This window comes from Ruditapes philippinarum, unplaced genomic scaffold (assembly GCF_026571515.1).
Source record: "Ruditapes philippinarum isolate M1 unplaced genomic scaffold, ASM2657151v2 ctg4026_1_1_1_1, whole genome shotgun sequence".
NCBI lineage: Eukaryota > Metazoa > Mollusca > Bivalvia > Venerida > Veneridae > Ruditapes > Ruditapes philippinarum.
The window spans coordinates 90,481-115,120 of NW_026854229.1; the positions used below are offsets into that span (position 1 = coordinate 90,481).

Here is a 24,640-nt window from a genome sequence, read left to right on the forward strand (position 1 = left end):
ATGGGCGGAACTAAATAAAATGAAATTTTGAAAGGGGATCTGAGGATATGAAGCCCGAGTATCACAGACAAAACGTCAAAAGACAAATTAAAATAGCAGGAAACTCGTTACCGCCCAACTCGTGACAGAGATTCCGATCCGAACCGCAAACATAGATCTATGTCAGAGATATTTTTTCTTGCATATTCTGCCATATAATTATTATTTCATATCAAAAATGTTAAAAATGGTTAACCTCAATAAGATTATTTGTTTCATTTCATCTAACAATAGCGTAAGAATTTACAAGTTTAAAAACAACGGCAAAATGACGTCATCCAAAGCACATAGTTCCTTCTTAAATGACGTCATTTTAACGCGGTTCATTCAATGACGTTGCTGTATGGCACGCGACTCATCTGGCGATCCCCCAACATGCCAGATGAAATTTCCGGCATGAAAACTCACGGAAACGCCAGTCTGCTATGCAAGAAATAGAAAATCTAACGTCATTTTTATTTGTTTGGGTCGTCAGACCAAACAAATAATGGTAGCGAAATTTCAGAGCCTAATGCTGTTAATTGCAAATGCCTAAAGTAGTCCACTTTTTAAAGCGGTTACTTCCCTTTATATGTACACTAACGACGAAAAATTCAGGGGAGATCAATGCGTAAAGATTGTCAAATGACAGGCGCGTTAATTTTCAAGCAAAGTAGTTCCCGAATGGTCGAATTTTTCTAATATTGTTTCATTCTTTATAGATATACATGCTTACAGTAAGCTCAATGATTATTTACATCTGTGTTTAGCGTCGAAATAAAAAGAGTTACAAACCCTAATTTAGAATAATATGGTTTTCTTCAGGTCGTTAACTTATAATTTCATCGTGGCCGAGGGGTTTGCACGCTCGCTTATAAATCGAGAGGTCTAGAGTTCAAATCCCCGTTAAAGGCAAATCATTTTTTTTTTAAATTTAAGTCAAATAAACATTGAATTGACTATCAGTGTTGCAATTAGTCTTATAGCCAATTTACTACAGTTAAAACACTGGAAAGCAATGGTGGCACTATACCAAAACAAATTGGTTTATATATAAATAATCTCACAACCTGCACCTTTCAGACATTCTGAGACCCAAACAAATTCAGCGCCTTCTGTGCTTTGATTCTCTTTCTGTTTTATTGTACTGATAAGGGGAGATCACTGCGTAGGTTTCAAGGTTTATTTGAATAAGTCAGGGCCCATATGGGCATGTGACAACATAAAACAGTACATACATACAAAATAATACAAAATGGCAAATAATATGTAAAAACAAAATACTACAAATGGCAATATTTCAACATCTATAATAATTATTATAGATGTTGAAATATGAATTTTTTTCAAAACGGCTTATATTAAGTTTTTTTGATATATATGATCAGTACATGTGCTGGGATTTGACAAATATGCATTTTATTTGGATTTTAAAGGCGTTTTGAGCTCCAAACCCCAAGTGTCTGTGAGTTCTCTTGGAATATCATCAAACCTTCCTTTTTCAATAGGAAGTTTGTGATTCATACTTCTAAATTTAAAGAGAATTAAAGCTAAATTCATAGGTAACTTGCTGAGGTATGGCTCAAAACAAAAATCCTGTTTATAAATCCTGTAATTTAGACATTTACTGGAATTATTGAAAATTGAGTTTTTATCGCAACTTTTCGGCCCTTTCCGTTCGTCTTCGGATAAGAACGATAAACGCCGAATTCCGATTAGTGTTATTAGCGGAAGTGGTATGGCTGGACGAAAGTCAAAGTATATTTTAGACACTTTAGGCTTTATTCTTCAAAAGAAATGGTACGAACTATTCACGTTATTTATTATTTCGGTCAACTTTGTTCAAAACAATCATTAATCTCTATGACTATCACTGCATATTCTACCGTACGGTAATATACTACGATTCGCCCCACTATCGATTCGACCCAAAATGACTTTTCCTCCATTAAATGATTTGCCCCATATTAGTGACGATTTACTAGATCTAGTTTATATGTATGCTTGTGCAGAATTGAACTTAAGTCATTATAATGTTGATAATGTTTCTTTTGAAAATCATTGTTTCTTATGAAAATCATTGTTTCTGCTCTTATTCCTAAAAAATTGTTTCATGAAATTAAACAATCGTGATGTACTGTGTTCCAGAGCTGGCAAAATCTCTGAACCTATTTCTTGTCCATGGATTAGGTAGCTTACAAAATTGACTTGTCTTTGTTTGAAGTTCACTTATCCATATAATATGAAAAAGGCAAAGCCTCAAAGCGGGCTCAATTTTCTTTTACCGTAAGATAGTTTAAAATAAACGTTCATTTTTATTTTACATTTTCTGTTTTAAAATTGTCATTCGATATTTTATACACTGCTTCCGTTTATTCTGGTTCCCCCTTTCTATTATGGTTCCTATATAAGCGCGCAGGACACCAGTCTATGCTTCCGTTTTCAATCAGAGTACATCAACTTTTATCGTTATCTTGTAATTTGAAAAGTTGCAATGTGTCCAATTCGGTACTTCGGACGAAAGTTTTTTAAACCATCACTTAGCAGGTACTCGCTTTTACCGTAAAGCTCGCTTTGTGTGCAGGCCCTTTGGGCCAGTTCGTCGAGCTCGCTATTATATTTGATAATTTTATATGTCACATGATTTGGTAAAGGGTCAACTCGGCCTTATACCAACTTGGCACAGGTCAACTCGGCCCTCTATTAAAAACATATATTGGGATATAGATTGTTTAGTTAATAGAATTTTTAAGGAGAAAATTACTTTAAGGTTTTTCAGAAATATGATCACTTACAAACAGAAATTGAAAAATTTGGCAGTGTACCTGTACGTATTTGTTTGAAATTATCTTTGTTAAGAAGAGAGATCAAGACAATATATGTTAAATATTGATCAATAAATAGAGTTTTAAGATTGAATTTTTGTGACAATAAATGTAATTGTATTTAAAACAGTTTGTTCTTTAATACGACCAATGCTTTTTTAACGATATTTTTTACAAAAATATCGTGAGTAGCAAAACATGCGTATCAATTGTAAATTCTTTCTTTCTCTACAAATTCACATACAAATTGGAACTTTCATCAATAAAACTTTTCAATATCCTTGAGTAGAGGTCTGTTGATGTGAAAATGTTAAACCATGAAAGTTATGATTAATATCAAAAGTAATAAAAGTAATCATTACCAGTAATATATAATTATATATATGGGCCGAGTTGACCTGTGCCAAGTTGGAATAGGGCTGAGCTGACTCGAGGGCCAAGTACGTTTAAGGGCCAAGCTGACCCTGATTCACATGATTTCAACTCAACTCATCAAATTATCAAAGAATTTAAGATATATATCTATGAAAAACAACTTGTAAGATAATTATTGAAATTGACACTGGGATAATAGGATATATTTTTACCCATTTGTGTACGAGGATACATCAATAAATTCGTAAACTAATGCAATATCATCAAAACTACTGGTCCGTTATAAATGAAATTCTAAATGCTGTGAAAACAGATTATTTCAAATTGAATCGTACTCAACTTTGACGGAAGCACCGTATCACAGAAAATCTGCACCTTTTCACGTACCTGACAGTGATAATTTAAGTGATAAAATATAATATATCAAATTCAATACGTTTACTAGTATTATAAAAAAAATGAAACAGGAACTGGGCAAAAAAACGAAGCAAAGATCAACTTCATTCAACCTTATAATTAAGCTATTTTTAAATCATCATCAAAATTTTATGATATTTGAATATATCATTCTGTTAACAGCTTTTTTAACAGTTAGAGTATTATGCTAAATAATAAATATGTGCTGCAAATATTACTGTATGAATTTTTATAAAGAAGAAACAAACTTACTCTTCCAAAATGCATGGATGAAAAAGATATATGTTAGAATTAGATCGATTCCTTAAAGTCCTTTTTGAAAAATATTTTAGAGAAAATTAAAGGAAATTTGTATATTTTATCTGTGTTTGAAATAATGTTAAAGTGACACTAAGCATATTCTTGCAGGCAGGCAGTTAAGGTATATATACCAAATTTTACTATAAACATTTGCTGGCAATTTTTTTATTCAAATTCTAGAATATTATTGGCAAATAGATAATTCTAATGTGTCTAATGCTGATGGAGTAATACATGACTGTTATTACCTGATACCTTATATAAATGTAATTTGATTTTTTATCTGTTTTCTGAAATCCTAAAAACGTCAACGTTTGCGAACTGTTGACCGGTCAATAGTTTCGGCTGTTTCCAGCAAGTGCTCCGACGTCATTGACGTCATAGAGGATTCCCACTTGAAGCGTCCATCGATCTTGATCATAAATCAGATGTGACGTGACAAAGTTAAAATATTTAGTTTGATTATTAACATATGTGCAAAACTATTTTCTTGTTTCTTTTTTCTTCTGCAAGTACTGTTAAAACACTTATTGATCAGGTAATAAAACAGTTATTTCATATGTGATTTAGGAACAGTCTTGGTGTAGGGGATAGTGTTTTGAACTGTTTCCCTCGACATACGGCCTCGGGATCCAGTTCAAAACACTACCCCCTCCACCTCGGGCCAACAGTTTGACTGTTCCCAAATCACATAATTATGAAATAACTGTATACTAACTATTTGTTATCATTATTCACAGTGGTATTCCAGTTTTTTCGAATGCATTACTGCTGTTGTCAAGGAGAAATAAACATTGTTTAGCTGAAGAACTAAAAGGTGGTAAAGAAGAAAGCCATACTATTTCTTCAAGGATGTCATTAAGGCCAGCTCTACACAAGAAGTTTGGTTGGATGAATGACCATGTGCCGTGTTTTGGTGTTGATGGAGACAACATCACAGTTATCAATCAGCCAGCAGACTTTTATAACACTTTTAAAGTAAGATTTTTATATGCATTTATTCTTTACTTTAATATATATATATTTTAAGAATTAATAAAGTTTTGATTGCCTGATACTTTTAGAATTTGCATCATTGTTGTTGATATATAATAATGTGAAAGTTGAGCTGCTTTGAGAAATTATGTGAAAGTTGAACTGCTATAAGAAATTATGTGAAAGTTAACTGCTCTGAGAAATTACGTGAAAGTTGAGCTGCTATGAGAAATTATATGTAAAAGTTGAACTGCTTTGAGAAAATTAATGTGAAAGTTGAACTGCTATTAAAAATCATGTGAAAATTGAGCTGCTATTAGAAATGTGAAAGTTTTGCTTTGAGAAATTATATGAAAGTTGAACTTCTGTAAGAAATTATGTGAAAGCTGAACTGCATTAAGAAATTATGAAAGAAAGTTGAACTGATTAAACTGTGTGAAAGTTGAGCTACTATGAAAATTTACGTAAAAGTTGAGCTGTTGTAAGAAACTTGGAAGGTTACATGGTTACATACTTATTGTTTATTAATTTTTGATAGGTTTTGACATAGAAATATTTTGACATTTAGTTTTTGTGTCCCCATTTTAATGGGGGGGGGGGGGGATTTTGATTTACCCTAGTCCGTTCTTCCGTCAGTTCTCTTTTGTGTTGCACGTAACTCAAAAAGTATTTGACCTAAAGTCATGAAACTTAATAGGAATGTTGATCAGCATGTGCAGTTGTGCACCTGGGTATTTTCGTCTGGATTTATTCAGTATTTTTTAAGTTATTGCCCTTGACTTAGTAAAAATTTGCAATTTTCAACTTGTGTCACACGTAACTTAAAAAGGATTTGACCTAGAGTCATGAAACTTTACAGGAATGTTGATCAGCATGTGAAGTTGTGCACCTGGGTATTTTCGTGTGGATTTATATAGTATTTTTAGAGTTATTGCCCTTGACTTAGTAAAATTTTGCAATTTTCAACTTGTTTTGCATGTAACTCAAAAAGGATTTGACATAGAGTCATGAAACTTTACAGGAATGTTGATCAGCATGTGTAGTTGTACGCCTGGGTATTTTCGTGTGGATTTATTAAGTATTTTTAGAGTTATTCCCCTTGACTTAGAAAATTTTGCAATTTTCAACTTGTTTCGCATGTAACTCAAAAAGTATTTGACATAGAGTCATGAAACCTTATGGGAATGTTGCTCAGCATATGTAGTTGTGCACCTTGGGTTTCGCTTGTGAATTTATCCAGTATTTGAAGAATTATTGCCCTTGACTTAGTAAAAACCGTTTCATGATGTTGTGTTTCCTTGAGTGCTTGAGTTAGAATCAACCAACTTTACAGGAATAATGATCAACATCACTAAATTACAGGATTAATGAGCAACATCACTGTGAAGCTATGCACCTGTGACTTTGCATGTGGATTTTTTTCAGTTTTGTTAGAGTTATTGCCCTTGACTTACAGTAGTATAAATTTCCAATTTTCAACTTGTTCATGCATAGCTCAAAAAGTATTTGACTTGTAGGCCTGAAAGTTTACAAGAATGTTGGTCAGCATGTGTACTTATGCACCTTGGGGTTTGCTTGTGGATTTGTTTAGTATTTGTAAAGTTCTTGCCCTTTACTTAGTAAAAGATTTTTAGTTTTCAACTTGTGGCACATGTAGTCCAAAAAATATTTGACCTTGAGTCATAATATTGACAGGACAGTGGTTTTTGAGGGCATCCGTGTCCTATGGACACATTTCTAGTTTACGCTAAGCGATTTGACAACATATTTACAGATTTTCATTATGATAGATTTTTTTTCTTGCTTACAAAGTTCTTGTTTGTATCAATGGTATTGCATCAGTCTTGATAATGAATTAATTAGCAACAAAAATGTTGACTTCACCAGAAGGCATTTAAATGTATGTGTGTGTGAAATATTAAAGATTACTTCCTTGATGTTTATAGCCTTAAGCTTTAAACTTGTTATTGTAACATTTCTATAAGTTACATCAATGTGGAAAATATTTTGGAAATTCTAAAGTTGAATAAAAGACTAAAACTATTTGTTCACTCACTGAATCTGTTGAAAATTATAATTACTCTAACAGTATTTTTTGTTTGATTGTCCTAGTTTTTTATTACACTGAGAATGAAGATTATAAGTGCTTCTTTTGTCAGCTTTGCTAATACAGATCAGATGTGTAATACAATGTATAATTTTGTTGTGATGTAAGAAGCGCTGTTTGTTTGAATGTTTATACAGAATTTATTTTAGTTTGACTGGAGGAAGCTACAGAACACAATCTTTAATCCATGCCTGGAACCAATCAGTATTAAGCAGCAAATGCAATGTTTCTTGCTCAAGGAAACAATAACTTGCCCCTAATGGGGTTTGAACCCATGCTTCCAGCAATTCTTATATTACTAGTTTGAATTTTTAACATTTAATACATTGTGTATCAGACTGTTAATTATCATTCCTACACACCTCCTGTATTGTTTATGACTGGTCTATATATTACGGAGAGACCTGTTTAAACAAAAGATAATTTATTAGTTGGATATTCAGGCTTCGTACATCAATCTTTTATTTGGAAAGACCTAGTCATGAATTTCATTTTTAGCATAGCGCTCACAGTGCCACAGGAAATTTGTGATCAGGTCATTCCTCAACAGAAAGACTCAGTCAACATCTCGTTGAAATTATAGTGTTATTGGGTATCTACTGGTTTATTCATAAATTGTAACATAAATTCTTTGCAGTATAACTTACTATAAGAACTGTAGGATGGTATCACTTGATACATGTTACCTGATAAACACTTATTATTATTATTGTTTTTGTATGTCATTACTAGAGAGGTTTATGGTTTAAAAAAATGTTTAGAAACTTTGTAAACTTGTACATTTGGAGGCAGGCTCATTTTGCACAGAAAAATAATGTATGACCCTTAGGTATTAAATATTTTTTCATAGTTCTGTCTCAAGCCTCAGGATTTCCATTAATCAAACAGTTTATGATCATTCATATACTCGAGGTCTGAATTTGAGCAAAGAGAATTTCTTTATTTTGGGTCCTGCTTTAATTCCCCCAAAAGAAATGACATAAAACAACACTATTGACGCCTAAAACAGATAAAATGAAGACTTTAAATTTAGTTTTGATATGGAGGCACAGTATATTTTGTATATGACAAAGATGGGATACATTTTGTATTGTATTTCAGGACATGACAAGGAATGCAAAAAGACGCATTGTTATTGCATCATTATATCTTGGAACAGATCGTCTTGAAAATGAATTGGTAAGGTTGAAATCTCGACGTTTTCTTGCTTTTCAGACTGAACTTTTTGCACATGTGTAGAAAATCTTATCTTACACCCTAGGTGCTTTAAAGGAAAGCATTTGGTCACCTATGTATGAATAGTTTGCATTCTAATGGAGAAGACATTCTGCCATTAGTTTAACCATTTACCTCATATAGACGTGTTTTAACAGCTTTTCCACAAAACCCCCCCCCCCCCTTTTCTGAGGCTTCAAACAGTGAAAAACTACCCTATTCAGGCCCCAAACACTATTTTTCTTTTTGAGAAATGTTGTTAAAAAAGTGATCACTTTTTCGGCGCTGCCCCCCATCAAAAGGTACATCAAGGGGTCGCTACACGGGGAATGTGCCCTCTTCTGTTTGGGGGGTTTGAAGGGTGGCAAAATCTCAAAAATAAGGATTTGCCCATGATGAGGTTTGCACCACAGTCAGCACATCCTAAGATTTCTAGTCGGAAGGATTACCACACAGTCATGTTGCCACTTTTTGCTTTATATCTTAAATTTCACCCAAGTACTTCTTTTATTAATGATATCTTCCATATTTGGTAGATGAATACTGCAAAATCTGGCATTAATCACACATAACATGTTAACTATTACTTGAAGTTGAATTTCGATTCTTTTGACTTTTCATAAAATCTTTGAACATTTTTCTCGAGTTTAATTTCTTTAAATATTTTGGCTCATCTGGAGGCATGAACCTTTAAAGGACGATGTGGATAGCATGTGTTCTAGATAGTGTTAAATCTTAACAATTATATCAATATAATTATAATTCTAATTCTGTAAAGATATGGTGAAATTAACTCTCATTTTCAAATATGTTTGAATGCATAAAGATATTTAATTCTACAGATAAAGAGTATTGAGTCAGCATGTGAGAGAGCAGTACAAAACAATAATGACAGTTTTGAAGTTCATGTTCTATTAGATTACACAAGAGGATCAAGGGGAGTTAACAAAAGCTCTAGAACAATGTTACTGCCCCTGCTGGAGAAATATGGAGACAAAGTACAGGTGTATTTGTACCATACACCAGATTTAAGGGGATTCTGGAAGAAATTTTTACCTGAGAGGATGAACGAGATTGTTGGTTTGAATCACATGAAGATTTATCTGGCTGACAATGATTTTATTATTAGTGGGTAAGTGAGAATTTATTAAATAAACAATTGCCTGTTAATTTCATCCAATACTCAACAAGATTAGCTGAACAGTTTTTAGCTTGACTATACGAAGTATATGGAGAGCTGTCCTACTCGCCCCGGCGTCGGCGGTGGCGTACACGTCCAGATTTCAGATTAAAGTTTTGGTGCAGTAAAATATTTTTCACTATAACTTTGTCATTTCTTAAGGTATCAACTTCAAACTTCAAATATATGTTCCTTATCATCAACCACATCTTATGTGACAAGGTTCATAACTCTAGCGCCTATATTTTCAGATTTATCTCCCCTTGAACTTAGAATTTTGCTTAAAAAATACTATTTTTTTACGGTTACTTCTTTATTTCATAAGGGATAGACTTCATACTTCAAATATATGTTCCTTATCATCAAACACATCTTATGTTACAAGGTTCATAACTCTAGCACCAATATTTTCAGGTTTATCTCCCCTTGAACTTAGAATTTTCCTGAAAAAATACTATTTTTTACTTTTTCTTCTTTATTTCTTAAGGGATCAATTTCATATTTCAAATATATATACCTTATCATCATCCACATCTTATGTGACAAGGTTCGTAACTCTAGCACCAATATTGCAAGAATTATCTCCCCATAAACTTAGATTTTTTTTACTAGCAAAATGTTATTTTTTACTATGACTTTTTAGCTCACCTGTCACAAAGTGACAGGGTGAGCTTTTGTGATCGCTTTTTGTCCGGCGTCCGTCCGTCCGGCATCCGTAAACTTTTACTTTAAATGAAATCTTCTCATAAACCACTAAGCCAATTTCATCCAAACTTCACAGGAATGTTCCTTTGGTGGTCACCTTTGAAAATTGTTCAAAGAATTTAATTCCATGCAGAACTTTAAATATTTTCTTCTAAAAAACCCAAAGAGCTAGAGCTGAGATACTAAGCATTAAACATCTTCTAGTGAGTGTCTACCAAGTTTGTTGAAATATAAGCCCTGGGGTCAAAATTGGCCCCGCCCCAGGGGGTCATTGATTTTCCCTATATGCATATAGTCAAAACTTAAAAAAATCTTCTTTTAAAGGACCCAAAGAGCTAGAGCTAAGATATTTAGCGTGAAACATCCTCTAATCAGTGTCTACCAAGTTTGTTCAAATAAAAGCCCTTGGGTCAAAATTGGCCCCGCCCCAGGGGGTCATTGATTTTCCCTATATGCATATAGTAAAAACTTAAAAAATCTTCTTTTAACCCTTTCCCCCATGAGCATATCGTGAAAAATGGCCATTTTAACTGAAAAGCCTCCTCTTACAAGTTCAAACTGCTATGAAACTGTGAAAAATGCTTCAATACTAATCAAACTTGGCACAAATGTTGACTGGACCATTGCCTTTGTAACGACATGCTCAGTCTTAAATTTCCTGTTACCATGGCAACGAGGGGACATCTCAAAATTGCCAAAAATCACTATTTTGCCTCGATTTTTCCATCAAAATTTATTTCAAAGTGCTGCAACTTCTCAATGGATTGAGATAGAGTCAAAGGCTTTTCAGCGTTGGTTACACGTTACTTTATGATCAACCTGGGGTCATTTAAGCTCTCACAAGTCCAAAATTTTCTTGGCGATGGGGAGGGGACTCCGCCCCCCTTCAAACCCCCCAAACAGAAGGGCACATCCCCCTTCTGGCAACCCCCTGATGTATTATTTGGATGGGGGGACGGCGCCGAAAAATGGTCACTTTTTTTAACAACATTTCTCAAACGAAAAACAGTGTTTGGGTCTAAATAGACATTTTTTTCACTGTTTGAGGCCTCAAAGGGGGGGGCAAAAAAGCCGTCGAAAACACGCTTATATAAGGGAAAAGGTTAACAAAAAAAATGATGAAAAACCTTGGAATCACCCAAAATCTAGTTTTTCCATGTTAACATGTGGTCTTTTTACCTAATTTGTGAAAAATTGTTGTTTTGTAACATTTATATTTTTTTAGTTAACCCTTTCCCCATGAGCATATCGTAAAAATGGCTATTTTAACTGAAAAAGCTCCTCTTACAAGTTCAAACTGCTATGAAACTATGAAAAATGCTTCAATACTAATCTAAAAACTTGGCACAAATGTTGACTGGACCATTGCCTTTGTAACAACATGCTCAGTCTTAAATTTCCTGTTACCATGGCAACGATGGGACATCTCAAAATTGCCCAAAAATCACTATTTTTGCCTCGATTTTTTCCATCAAAATTTATTTCAAAGTGCTGCAAACTTCTCAATGGATTGAGATAGAGTCAAAGGCTTTTCAGCGTGGTTACACGTTACTTTATGATCAACCTGGGGTCATTTTAAGCCTCTCACAAGTCCAAAATTTTCTTGGCGATGAGGGGACTCCGCCCCCCTTCAAACCCCCCAAACAGAAGGGGGCACATCCCCTTCTGGCAACCCCCTGATGTATTATTTGGATGGGGGACGGATTGCCGAAAAATGGTCACTTTTTTTAACAACATTTCTCAAACGAAAAACAGTGTTTGGGTCTAAATAGGACATTTTTTCACTGTTTGAGGCCTCAAAAGGGGGGGGGCAAAAAGCCGTGTCAAAACGCGCTTATATAAGGGAAAAGGTTAAAGAACCCAAAGAGCTAGAGCTGAGATATTTAGCATGAAACATGTTCTAATGGATGTCTACCAAGTTTGTTCAAATAAGAGCCCTGGGGTCAAAATTGGCCCCGCCCCGGGGGTCATTGATTTTCCTTATATGTGTATAGCAAAAACTTAAAAAATCTTCTTTGAAAAAAAACCAAATAGCTAGAGTTTAGATACTAAGCATGAAACATCTTCTAGAGACTGTCTACTAAGTTTGTTCAAATAAAAGCCCTGGGGTCAAAATTGGCCCCGCCCCGGGGGTCATTCATTTTCCTTATATGTGTTTAACAAAAACTTTAAAAATCTTCTTTGAAAGATGTGAATAGCTAGATTTCAGATATTAAGCATGAAACATTTTCTAGTAAGTGTCTACAAAGATTGTTCAAATAAAAGCCCTTGGGTCCAAACTGGCCCTGCCCCAGGTGTGTCATTGTTTTTAACTGTATGTGTAAAGAAAAACTTTGACCAGCTAGACCTTAGATGTTTAGCATGAAACATCTTCTAATGGGTGTCTACCAAGTTTTTTTAAATAAAAGCCTTGTGGTTTAAACTGGCCTTGCTACGGGGGCCTATATACAGGTGAGCGACTTCAGGGCCATTATGGCCCTCTTGTTAAGGTATCTACTTCAAACTTCAAATATATATTTCTTATCATAACACACATGTTGTGTGACAAGGTTCATAACTCTAGCGAGACTATTTCTAGTATTATTCCCCTTGATCTTGGAATTGATGTTAACTATGTTATTTTTTTACTATAACTTAAAAGATAATTATACATAATTGATTTTTCTTTCATAGTTTTGTCTTTCTTACTGCGTCCAGTATTCTTTATTTTAAACTGTCTGATATATAAATTTGAATCAGAATTATTCATAAATATACACTCTAGAAATTGTTATGAGGGGTAGCAAAGGGTTTAAGTTTACAAGAATTAAAATGGCAACAAATAATTTTGCATGACCTTGTTGTTTATACATTTGTATTGATATTTCAGTGCAAATCTAAGTGATTCTTATTTCACTAATCGTCAAGATAGATATATCCAGTTTAGAACATGTCCAGAAATGTCAAACTACTTATGTGATCTCGTGTGTGCTGTGTCACGTTTCTCATTCCATCTACAGTGCAATAATACCACAGTTTATCCTGAAGGAGCACCACATCCATATGATGGTAAGGGACGTTCTATTGCAATATCTTTAGTCCTTCAATACCTTATTGATTACCTCATTCTTTAAGCAGGAAATGAACAAAATGATAGGTTTAAATGATAGGTATTGTTATGACATACTCTTCAACATTCATATTGGTTGACTTTTTAGGGCAAGTTTCTGTTTATAGTATTTACTTCATTAAAACAATACTAACAAAGCTATTAAATCAAAGTTTCATATGAAAGTGCACTTAGAAATAAAGGTCCATCTACTCACTAAACCACATGAGCTATTCTCTTGGTATACTTGTTCATTTCCAATATGTAAGGGCAGATTAATCTAAAATCATGAGATATCCTTTTTTGGACTTACATTTTATACTGTGGATAACTTTTTTGTTAAGGTTTATATCTCAAAAAACTCTAAAAATATTTACTGTGAACTAAGAGTACTTGTTCTCTTTAAAATTTGGAGTGCATTCCTAAAAGGCAGAAATTAAAAACCTTAAGGTTATTTTTGCAATATCTCCCTTTTATGTCTCTATATTTGTAATTTTCTCAAAAATCACAGATATTCAATTCATATTTTATATACTTGTATCAAGGGCATGTTATACTATCACTTCTGTTTATGCCCTGGAAGGGCGGCATATAGTTATTGTCCTGTCCAGATGTCGGTCTGTCCATCCATCCAGTAATCTTGTCCGCAATTCATCTCCAAAACCGCTTTGGGAGATCCAAAACGGCTTTGGGAGATTTCAGTGAAACTTCACAGGATTTTTTGTCACCATGCCTAGTTGAGCATACTCTCTTGATCTTCCGCTTAAATTATGTTGGCACAGTTATGGCCCCTTAATTGTCAATTTTTGAGTAAAATGAGCTTGTCCACGCTTCGTCACCAAAACCGCTGGGGGGGGATTTCAGTGAAACTTCACAGGATTGTTTGTCACCAAGCCTAATTGTACATTCTCTCTTGATATTTGCTTAATTTTTTTCCACAAATATAAATTGCCCAGTAGTGGTCTATTTTTGAGTAAAATAATCTTGTCCATGCTTCATTTCCAAAACCGCTGGGTGATTTCTGTGAAACTTTAGGATTTTTTGTTACCATGCCTAGTTGTGCATAGTATCTTGATTTTTCAGTTGATTTTTTTTTATTTTTGCACATATTTAAGCTTTTGTTTTTAATAATGCCCCATTTTATACTTTACTTTCATCATTCTATAAACCACTGAGAAAAGTGAAGCACACTGCTCCTATAACAGCTCTTGTTTAATTAAAATCTTTATATTATTGTTTATACCATAGTAGTATCGACCAAGAAGTGAACTGACAATATTGAATATTTTAAAAGATATTGCTGTATAATAATGACCATCCTTAAAAGTTAAAGCTTACTATGATTGAAATGAGTAATAGTCATTTTTTATATTTTCTGTTCCAGTAAGTATGTTGTAGAATTTATTTTCTAATTAGTTGCATCTAAAGACCATCATACAGAATATATATTGTGGTATGAAATTATTAATCACATATATGTACTATTACCCTTTCAAACAATTATTTATTTATTTATTTGAGAAAATAATATTTTTTCTAGGTTCAGAGGATGTACAAGTGTTTAAAGACTATGCTGAAGATACCATTTCAAAATTAAACTCTTTCTGGAAAGAATCAAGGGCCTCAACTCAACTTAATTCAAATGACAGCGATGTAGATACATGGTTATATCCTTTGATACAGATGGGACCATTTAAAATAAAAGATGATGAAGTAGTGACTGAACGACTGTTTACAAAATCTGAAACCCCTGATAGAATACTGTTAGCCTCAGGATATTTTAATTTAACTAGTAATTATGTAGATTATGTGATAAACAAGTCAAATGCAGTGTTTAGGATCCTCACAGCATCTCCTGAGGTAAGCTTATTTGATAATTAGACACTTTATACCTCTACACATTAACCTTATATGTATGTTTTTCAAAAATGTTGTTTGAGTATTAAGTTGCCAGTTTGACCGTATTTCTAACATTCTTAGTATAAATTTACTTAAAATCTCTTGTAGTATCTTCATTATTGACTGGAATCTTAAATATTAAATATTTCAGTGTGATTAGATCAAGGTTATTGAAACTTTATCTTAATATATAGATGTTCTAATTTTCCTCATAGGATGGTCATGTTTTTTTAGCTTTGTCAAACCATTATAAGGAAGCCTGTACAAGTGTCACTGATGTTTCTGTCTACTGATTTATTATGGACTGATTGATTTATTCTGTTGATTAAAAGTGTACATTTGGTCAGGGTTTAGCTGGTCAGTGTTTAGCCAACAATAATCTGTAACTGATGTTAGTATTAATCCATGAAGTTTACATTGATTTAAATTTGATGCCATTTGCAATGAAGAAAAAAAGGTCATCAATAGACAACCCTGTATTTTATCTGAATGCATGCTGACTTATTGTGTGGGATATGACCCGAACAGAAAATAGCAACTTAATTCTTAAGCAGATAAGTTTTGTAATCATTGCTGAGTACAACAAAATACAAGCAAAATGTCATGTTATGTAATTAATAGACATAATTAATGTTTAAAATCTAAAAAATACTTTGAGTATGGTCGGTTAAATGAAACAAGGTTATTAGGTCAATGTTTAAACAAAGAGTATTTTTGCTATCTCAGACACACCACATTAATTATGTAAAACTATTTAAATTAGGGAATGATATCATGATTTAAAAAGTCATTGGAATTAGTGTGGTAAATATTCTTTCTGCATCCATTGAAGCCTACAACAGAATGCATTAATTTATTTAGATATTGAATTTGAACTTAGCATTCCGCATAAAGACAATTTTTATTTGTACCAAGCAGTTATGTCTACTTGCAAGAAATGGGAAACCTTTAGTCAAGATGAGACAACTAAATGAGAAATACTTGTATGATATTATATGTTACTTTGTCTATTGTTATACAAACAGACAAATGGATTCTTCGGATCATCTGGGATATCTGGTTATGTTCCACATGCCTATACACAGATAGCTAGACGTTTCTATGAGGAAACATGCAAACAATGTGAGGAGGAAAGGATCTCCCTATACGAGTACTATAAACTGGACTGGACATTTCATGTAAAAGGGTTGTGGTACTATATACAACAATCCAATTTACCTGTTCTCACCTTGATTGGATCACCAAATTTTGGTAATAATTATTGGTTTATGTTTTATATTGAATAACAGTTTCAAATAATTAGATATTAGAAATAAAGTTTATGAAGTTATCAAGAAGAAACAATTCGCAGATAAGAGTTTTAATGGTTTGCTAATATTCTTTTATATATTGATTATTTATTGTAGAATGATGGAATTATCTCCTTTCATTTAGTCATCATGAGAGTTTCATATTTGTTATACTGTCTACATTCAGTTGTTTTATAAATTATCCACTCCATACCTTTATGACTATGCTGTTATAAAATGATGAATGAATAGCAATAAGTACTGAATTCACCAATTTAAGTAGATCCACATCTTTGTATCATACAAATATTGAAATAATTACTGATGATTTTATAACATGTATGTATTATAACTTTTTGGTTTTATTTAAATGTAGGTTACAGATCTATATATCGAGATTTAGAATGTCAAGTAGCTGTTTTAACTACAAATACCTCATTACAAAACCAGCTTAAACAGGTATGTTGATGAATTTTCACTAGTTTCAAAAATATGTTTCTTCAACAATATTACTAGTTAAAAGGCAGGGAAAAAAATTGGTTATATTGTTATGTAACTGGTTGTCTGTCCATCTGTATGTCTGTCTGTTAGCATTTTCATGTCTGATCTGTAGGTTTTAAACCAATAGAGGAAATTGAAACTACTCAGCAGAAATGTTAACCATAAAGAGACAACTTGCAGAGTGCAGGTTTGACCTTCATCCTGTCAAGGTCACACTTAGTCATTTGGAAATTTGAAATTTCATGTCCAATCTGTATCTTTTGAAGAAATTAAAGAAAATTAAAACTATTTGGCAGAAAGTTACTTATAACAAAATGATGTGCAGAAGCCGGGACTTGGGTTCTTCAGATTAAAATTGCCTAGAAAATGCCTAGATCTCATGATTTATACAGACTTGTATAGGGAAAAAAACATTTTTGTCCTCTGACAGTTCTTGTTATTGTGTGAAATTACAATGCCCAGGGCTTAGATATTTTGCATAAAGCATTGTCTTTAAGACCTATACAAAATTTATATTAATCTTACCTTTTGGTTAATATTGGACCCATCCAAGCAGTCACTTAATTTATATAGACTTGTTTAGGAAAATAACATAAGTCTTCATGCATGAAACTACAATGCCAAGAGCTCAGCTATTTTGCATTGCTTTGTAGACCTATAGTATATAGATAATTTATATAAGCTATGCCTCTTTGGTTAGTATTGGCCCTTCCAAGCAATCACTTGATTTATATAGACTTGTTTAGGAAAACAACATAAGTCTTAATGCGTGAAATTTAATGCGTGAAACTACACTGCCAAGAGCTTAGCTATTTTGCAAAACTGATATTAATCATACCTTTTAACGTGAAATTTAATGCGTGAAACTACACTGCCAAGAGCTTAGCTATTTTGCAAAACTGATATTAATCATACCTTTTAATGTGAAATTTAATGCGTGAAACTACACTGCCAAGAGCTTAGCAATTTTGCAAAACTGATATTATTCATACCTTTTAACGTGAAATTTAATGCGTGAAACTACACTGCCAAGAGCTTAGCTATTTTGCAAAACTGATATAAATCATACCTTTTAACGTGAAATTTAATGCGTGAAACTACACTGCCAAGAGCTTAGCTATTTTGTAAAACTGATATTAATCATACCTTTTAAGTCAATATTCGGCCTTGTCCTTGTGGACACTTAGATTCTGTATTTTATACTTTATTTATAGACTTATCTTAGGAAAACAAAATGAAGTCTTATTGTGTGAAATGCAATGTACTTGTATTTGGCATGGCATCTAGTTTTGCTTAACAGACCTCTTCAAAAGTTATATAAATCATGACCATGGGGTTAAATTAGGTTATGTTTTTCAAAGTAATTGATAATTTGATTGTGAGAATGTAAGCTACGTATTAGTGATTCATTATTCTACTGTAGTCAATATACTGGTGTACCACAATTTTATTTGTGTATCGTGAAATTTATCATCTTGTAAATGCCTGGCAATGCAAGTATTCTGTTTTATGCTAAATGAACTTGGTATATTCGTATATAACCTCTCAAAAATCTTTATGACTACAATGTAATACAACTTAAATATGTTTATAATTTAATTACAGGAACATGAGAGACTATATGGTTCATCATATAAAGTGACAGCAAAGACATTTCAACATCCAGATCGATATGTCCCTCTCTGGGTACGATTTGTAACCAGGTTTTTAAAAAATCTCTTCTGAGACAAAGGCACAATCAGCTACAGTAACAATCTCCTACAAAGAGATCTCCCCTTATCTGTACAGAGATCTCTGCCACCACACTCATTTTTAACAATATTTTGTTCTTTTATATTTTATAGTATGAATTTATTTTTCATTATTTTGTATACTTAAGATAGTTTTTTTTGATAAACACAAATGAACGTAGGTATGAAAAGTTTAAAATAAAACACAAAGAGAAAAATGATGTTAGATTTGTTATGTAATGGTGATATTTACATTTGAATTTCGATGTTATGTCATGTGACTTTCATCATCATGTGACATCTATGACGGCAGTGATTACAATCTGCCAAGGGAGGTTATCACTGTGAGGACTTTGCAACAATAATTGTACAGCTGTCTAGTTAGTTACACACACTGCCATGTTATGTGCATTATGACATGTGGAAGTAAAGCAATCATTTAGCTGAAGTTTGATTGTCTTTACTGACTGCTTGTTTATGTATGAAATACTGGTACTTAGGGTGTATTGGATCTTCCACTTGAATAATTGAATAATGTAAGAGTTGATATGATGTAGAAGCCACAAACTGGTTACAATGTGAAGTTATATTATCCAACAAACAATATATTATACATGGTTGATATATTATAGAAAAATAACTAGGAAAATTTAAGGATTTTAATATTAAAGCTGGATCATTCTATTTTGATTTTAGAATATGGGATAACTATCCGTTAGCTTCTACTTCCATATCATACTTTTGATAAAGTTTTTTTTATAGCATCCAACTTATTTTACTAATTCCTTTAAGTTAGTGTTGTAAAACTTTCAGTACTAGTATATAACCATGAACAAATTTCTGACATGGACTTAAACAAAAAAGATGTGCCCCTGTTACATTTAAGACTTTTTATTAAGTTTTTTGTACAACTCAGTTTTTTCACTATACTATTTTAGACATTGCTTAAAACTTTAATACCTGTACTTATATTTATACTCTTACAAAACCACATACCTCAGCCATAGATTTAACAAAATTTTATGCTTTTTTAGCATCATTTCAATTAGTGTTTTTGTATCATACACTGTCACACCAATCGCTAAAAGTATTGAAACTTTAATCATTTTGCACTATTAAGATTACCTCCTGTTTTAGCTCACCTGAGAACAAAGTACAATTTTTCAGATAAATTGTGATATCATTTGACCAAGTTTTTTAGTGCCATCATGCCTCTCTTGTCAATTGGAACTTAAATGATCTTTACACCTATTTTATGATTGTAGAGCCATCACTGGTTTTTAGAAAAATTGTTCATATTTACTGTCTAGCACATGTTTTCATGCATGATTTTTTGGAAATGTAAGCTGAGTGCTAATTCTTTATTTCATTTAATATGTAATTAATGAATTGGCTTATTTAATGTAAATTATGCATTAACTTTTTTGAACAAATACATAAAATTACATTTTATAAAAGTAAAACTTCAATTTTAAATGTATTTTGTTGATTTTTTGTGTCAACATGACCTCCTGTAGGCGTAAGACCATACTTCAAATGTTGTATTTTATGAATTAAATGATTTTATTTGTGTTTTATTTAAATTGAAGCTCTTCTGTGATAGTTTTGATATCTGTATGAGCATAGGACAATAAAATCATGAGACATTGTTATAATTATCTCTTATTTTATCTCACCATATGGTTGTTTATTATGCTAATTTATGTCATTAAGAAAGAATAACATTGTTTATTATATACTTCTTTATTAACATAAAATGATCATAACATGTATGTCAATTATCAGCAAAATGTGGTAGTGGTTCACAAAATATGACAGTGTATACAGGACAAATGAAACACAATATTGTTTTCATTGCTATTTATGTCATCTCGAGTATACATGTAAAAATGAAATAACTGCTGCTAAAACAATAAAGGAAAAAGCGAAATACTGGTCATTTGAAGAAAGTTTTGTTGATTTTTAATATTTCTGGTCTGTTTTGTGAAAATCGGACACATTCCAAATTATGTACTGAGCTACAACAATAAATGAACTAAGTGTTTAACATATAGCTGTGTCTGCAAAATCGTGTATATGAAACTTTCTGAACTCGTTCTACAAGTATGCTGTATGGCGTTATTTCAAGCTATTGTAAAATGTTCTCCCCTGTTGAAAACATGCTGGGTTAGTTTGATACACCTTGTTGTCATCCGGCAAGTTACACCATCTTCCTCTGGTACACTGGAAATTTTCATAAAAAAAGTTATATTTTGACTGAATACTTTCTTTCATCACAAATATTTTAAATGATGAATAGAGCAGAGCAGGTACTCGTATATAAACTTGAAACATATCTTAAATTACCATATACATGTATATCTAAACTATGCTCTTTATTCTCAAGATAGGTGTTGTGTAAAAACCAATTTACTGCATGTGGACTACACATGTCGCACATTACACAGTTTAAAATCATGTTCTGTAACACATATTTGCTTCATTTCTGCATTTGATACACAAAAGAAGTTTTAAGAGACATTATCATAAGTGTGATACAAGTAGATTTCTTTATAAACAACAGCAACTGTATTACTTAAATGTGACATGTATAGCGCATTCCGTTCCATTAAAACAATGCGTAAAACGGCATACCAGGCATACTTTGCGACTTTGGAAAGTTTAGAATACACTTCTAAGAATGTGTTTTGTACAATATCTTTTATTCGTGCAAATTAAATAGAAGCAAGGGTACATGCACAAAGTATAGTGCAGGAAGGAATATCATTATTCAGCTTTCTGATTATCTATTGATTATATACATTGACTTGGACATGGTACAAGAAAATCACTTTAGAAAAACTACAAAATCAGTAACCGAACAAATGCATAAAATAGATCTTTTTATAGGTACAATAAATAAAGTAGATGTTAAGAAATAGGTAAATAAAACAAATTCACTGTCAAGGCAGATATGCTCATTTCCTAACAATGTGTCCTACATTTCAATAATATATTAAAGCTAGCTTTTATTACCCTGGGAATTCCATTGCTTCTGTTACGTGGACAACTGCACAGATTGCAATATGTCCGTGATCTACGGACGCCTGGTGGAAGGTAAATGTCTCCTACCGCACAACCTGACAGAAACCAGGTGATAAGTTACTATAAAAATTATTGTGTGTTTATGTTAAAAAAAGGAGTTTGGTTTTGTATTTCTAGTAACTTGATTAAAGTTCTTGAGTTTCCAACTACATGTATACACAAAGTCAACAAGACCATATTCTTTCTCGCCATTGCATTAATAGTCTATGGAATTTTTTAATATATTTTATAAAAAATTTAATGTGGTTAAATCAAAGGTCTTTTCTCAACGTTCAAATATACCGGTCATCATGGTTTATATTCCCAACAGAGTGAATATGTATTCTATATAAGTATTTCCTTTTTACATTAATCAAGCTACATTCACAGCAAGTTTGTTATCCTGTTTTTAATTCTCGATTTCATTGACCAATTTTCAGATCAAACCATGCTATTAAATAAATATATTAAAATATTACCAGTAAGGCATACACATAGTGAGCCATGACAAAGTTGGAGATCTTCCCTATCCACACATTGCTCCCCACACGCACAGTCATTCCTATAGAACGAAAAATACAATCGTGATACGTAACTATATAAATGTCCCAGCTGGTTCCTGGTAATTTTAATTTGCATCAATATAATTCTGTCACCTTTGTGCAGTAACGGGTTAACTCCTTTTAAAATATTGTAAGGAGTTAACATGTTACTGCGCAAAGGTTACGTTAAAACTATTAACGACACTTAAATTATGCTTAGAAACTACGAAAATGTAAAATTGGTAAATATTATGTATACTGATTTATATAAAACCAACATAATGGGTTTGCGACCAACATGGATCCAGACCAGCCTGCGCATCCGCGCAGTCTGATCAGGATCCATGCTGTTCGCTTACCAACTCTATTACAAGTAGAGCAACTGATAGCGAACAACATGGATCCTGATCAGACTGCGCGGATGCGCAGGCTGATCTAGATCCATGCTGGTCGCAAACCCATTATGTTGGTTTTGTGGTGACGCGGCTCAATTATATGCTGATTAAATGATAACATACACATCTGAGCAAACATTGTTTTCACTTATACATCCTGACATCAAACACAGCGCACATATTGCTGCCCTTAACTGATAGTTAATAATGAACATTTTCCTCTGTTATGATATACCACAATAAATGTTCAACCAACTGGTTCAACTTGTTTCTGTCAATTGTTGTTGATAAAACCTCACAAATTGTTCTACATTGGTTGCTATTCATCTCAATTTTCAGAAAATTGTACATTGAAATAAGTGGTCTTCGAAAGGTTAAATTTAACAATATGCATACCAGTTGTACATGTAGAGATAACGCAGTAATAATATGTCATTTGGTAATCACAGTTTATAGTTGTTGGTTTTTACGTCGCTTTAACACTGTGGGTGTTATATTGCGACTTTCCATCTTTACTGGTGGATGAAGGCATCGGGTGCATTACTTCAGGCACAAACGGGCATCTGAGTAGAACCACCGACGTTCCGTAAGCTAGCTAGATAGCATCCTTGCATGAAAGTATCCAAAGTTCTTGGCGGGATTCGAACTCACCGCGGTCAGGGGAAAGGATTATTTGCTTAACCACACGGGCACCAGGTGATATTTCGATAAATGAAAGAAAACGGACAGAAGCAATTTTAAATGGAATACTGAGACATAAGTCACAATATCAATAACATTATTATATATATTAGTTAATTTACTTACTGTGGATTGCTTAAAGCTATAGAAGTGCGTAACATTTGCACAATTTTTACGTTATTTTCACATTCCTGCGCTACACGATGTAAATTTCTGTTTTTACAAGATTATGTGATGATACAAAGCAATTGTAGTATCGTCAAACCTCGAACACAATAGCCTTCCCGAATGCATATTGTATAGCTCTTAGCAAGCTCTATGTCGTGTATTTATAAAAATAAAAAAACTTGCAAACTCATTTAACTCTCTTATGGGCTTAAACGGGGCTGCTGCGACATTGTTCTCCATTTTTGTGAACGATCTAGCCCGTGACATCAACGATCTTTACTTAGGGGAAGAGAATATGCCAGAAACTATATGCATCAATAAATGCCTAATATGTGGTTATAAGAAATACCAGCATACTGATTAGAACAGCCATTGGGTAATTTCTTTGACGCCAACTCTTGCAATTGTTTGGGCCACTGGATGATTCAAAGTTTTTACAGAAGATTTGGACATATTCTGCGATTTTGGAATAGATTAATTACAATGAATGACAGACGAGTCATTAAGAATGTGTTCGGTTTTTACTACCATAAGTGTAACAATATCGGGTCTTTTGACATTAAACATGCTATGACCACGATTGAATTAGCCTCGAATTACAATTAATTAATCACATGCGATCGATTTCATTAATTAATGGCCAATTATTCGAAGGCGGTCAAAGTGTGTCAAAATTGAGAGCATACCATAACATATTTTAATTACGAGATAAGTAATTTGAATGAAAAAGAAATTATTTAACCGGAAGGATATATTGAAGAGGTTATGTAGACATTGTAATTTAGATAAAATAGATGACAAGACGCATTTCCTTTTTTAGTGTGAATTAAATATATAAAATAACGTAAACAAATCACGCTAGAAAGCCAGAAAAGTTTATGGTATCTGCCAACGCAAGCTCAATGTCGTGTTTTTGTATAAATTACAAACTAATAGATTGGTTTAACTCTCTTTTGTACGGAAGAGTATACTGACCCCCTTATATATTTTTTATGCCTTCAAGAAAAAAAAACTTTGTATAATACATATCTTTAAAAAATTGACAAGTTATATGATATCTAAAATAGATCTTGCAGAGTTTTATCTGTTATTAAACACCATAAATCACAAATATGCATTGTTTCTTCGATGATATTTGGAAATTTAAGAGAACAGAATGTTCTTCTT

At 32.7% G+C, this 24,640-nt stretch overlaps 2 protein-coding genes across 2 annotated transcripts; one reads left to right on the plus strand and one right to left on the minus strand.

Annotated features, from left to right (window-relative positions):
- Positions 1-1,708: 1,708 nt before the first annotated feature.
- LOC132739482 (CDP-diacylglycerol--glycerol-3-phosphate 3-phosphatidyltransferase, mitochondrial-like) lies at positions 1,709-19,818 on the plus strand. Its single transcript, XM_060727197.1, has 9 exons — positions 1,709-1,818; positions 4,676-4,913; positions 8,119-8,196; positions 9,075-9,364; positions 12,987-13,165; positions 14,746-15,065; positions 16,130-16,355; positions 16,770-16,852; positions 18,500-19,818. The coding sequence occupies exons 1-9, from the start codon at positions 1,757-1,759 to the stop codon at positions 18,617-18,619; spliced, it is 1,596 nt and encodes a 531-aa protein (XP_060583180.1). The 5' UTR covers positions 1,709-1,756; the 3' UTR covers positions 18,620-19,818.
- A 530-nt stretch (positions 19,819-20,348) lies between these two features.
- LOC132739483 (uncharacterized) lies at positions 20,349-22,927 on the minus strand. Its single transcript, XM_060727198.1, has 4 exons — positions 22,748-22,927; positions 22,167-22,249; positions 21,640-21,743; positions 20,349-20,847 (listed from the first exon to the last, which is right to left on the minus strand). Exons 1-4 carry the CDS (start codon positions 22,837-22,839, stop codon positions 20,743-20,745), a joined length of 384 nt encoding a protein of 127 aa, XP_060583181.1. The 5' UTR covers positions 22,840-22,927; the 3' UTR covers positions 20,349-20,742.
- Positions 22,928-24,640: the final 1,713 nt, after the last annotated feature.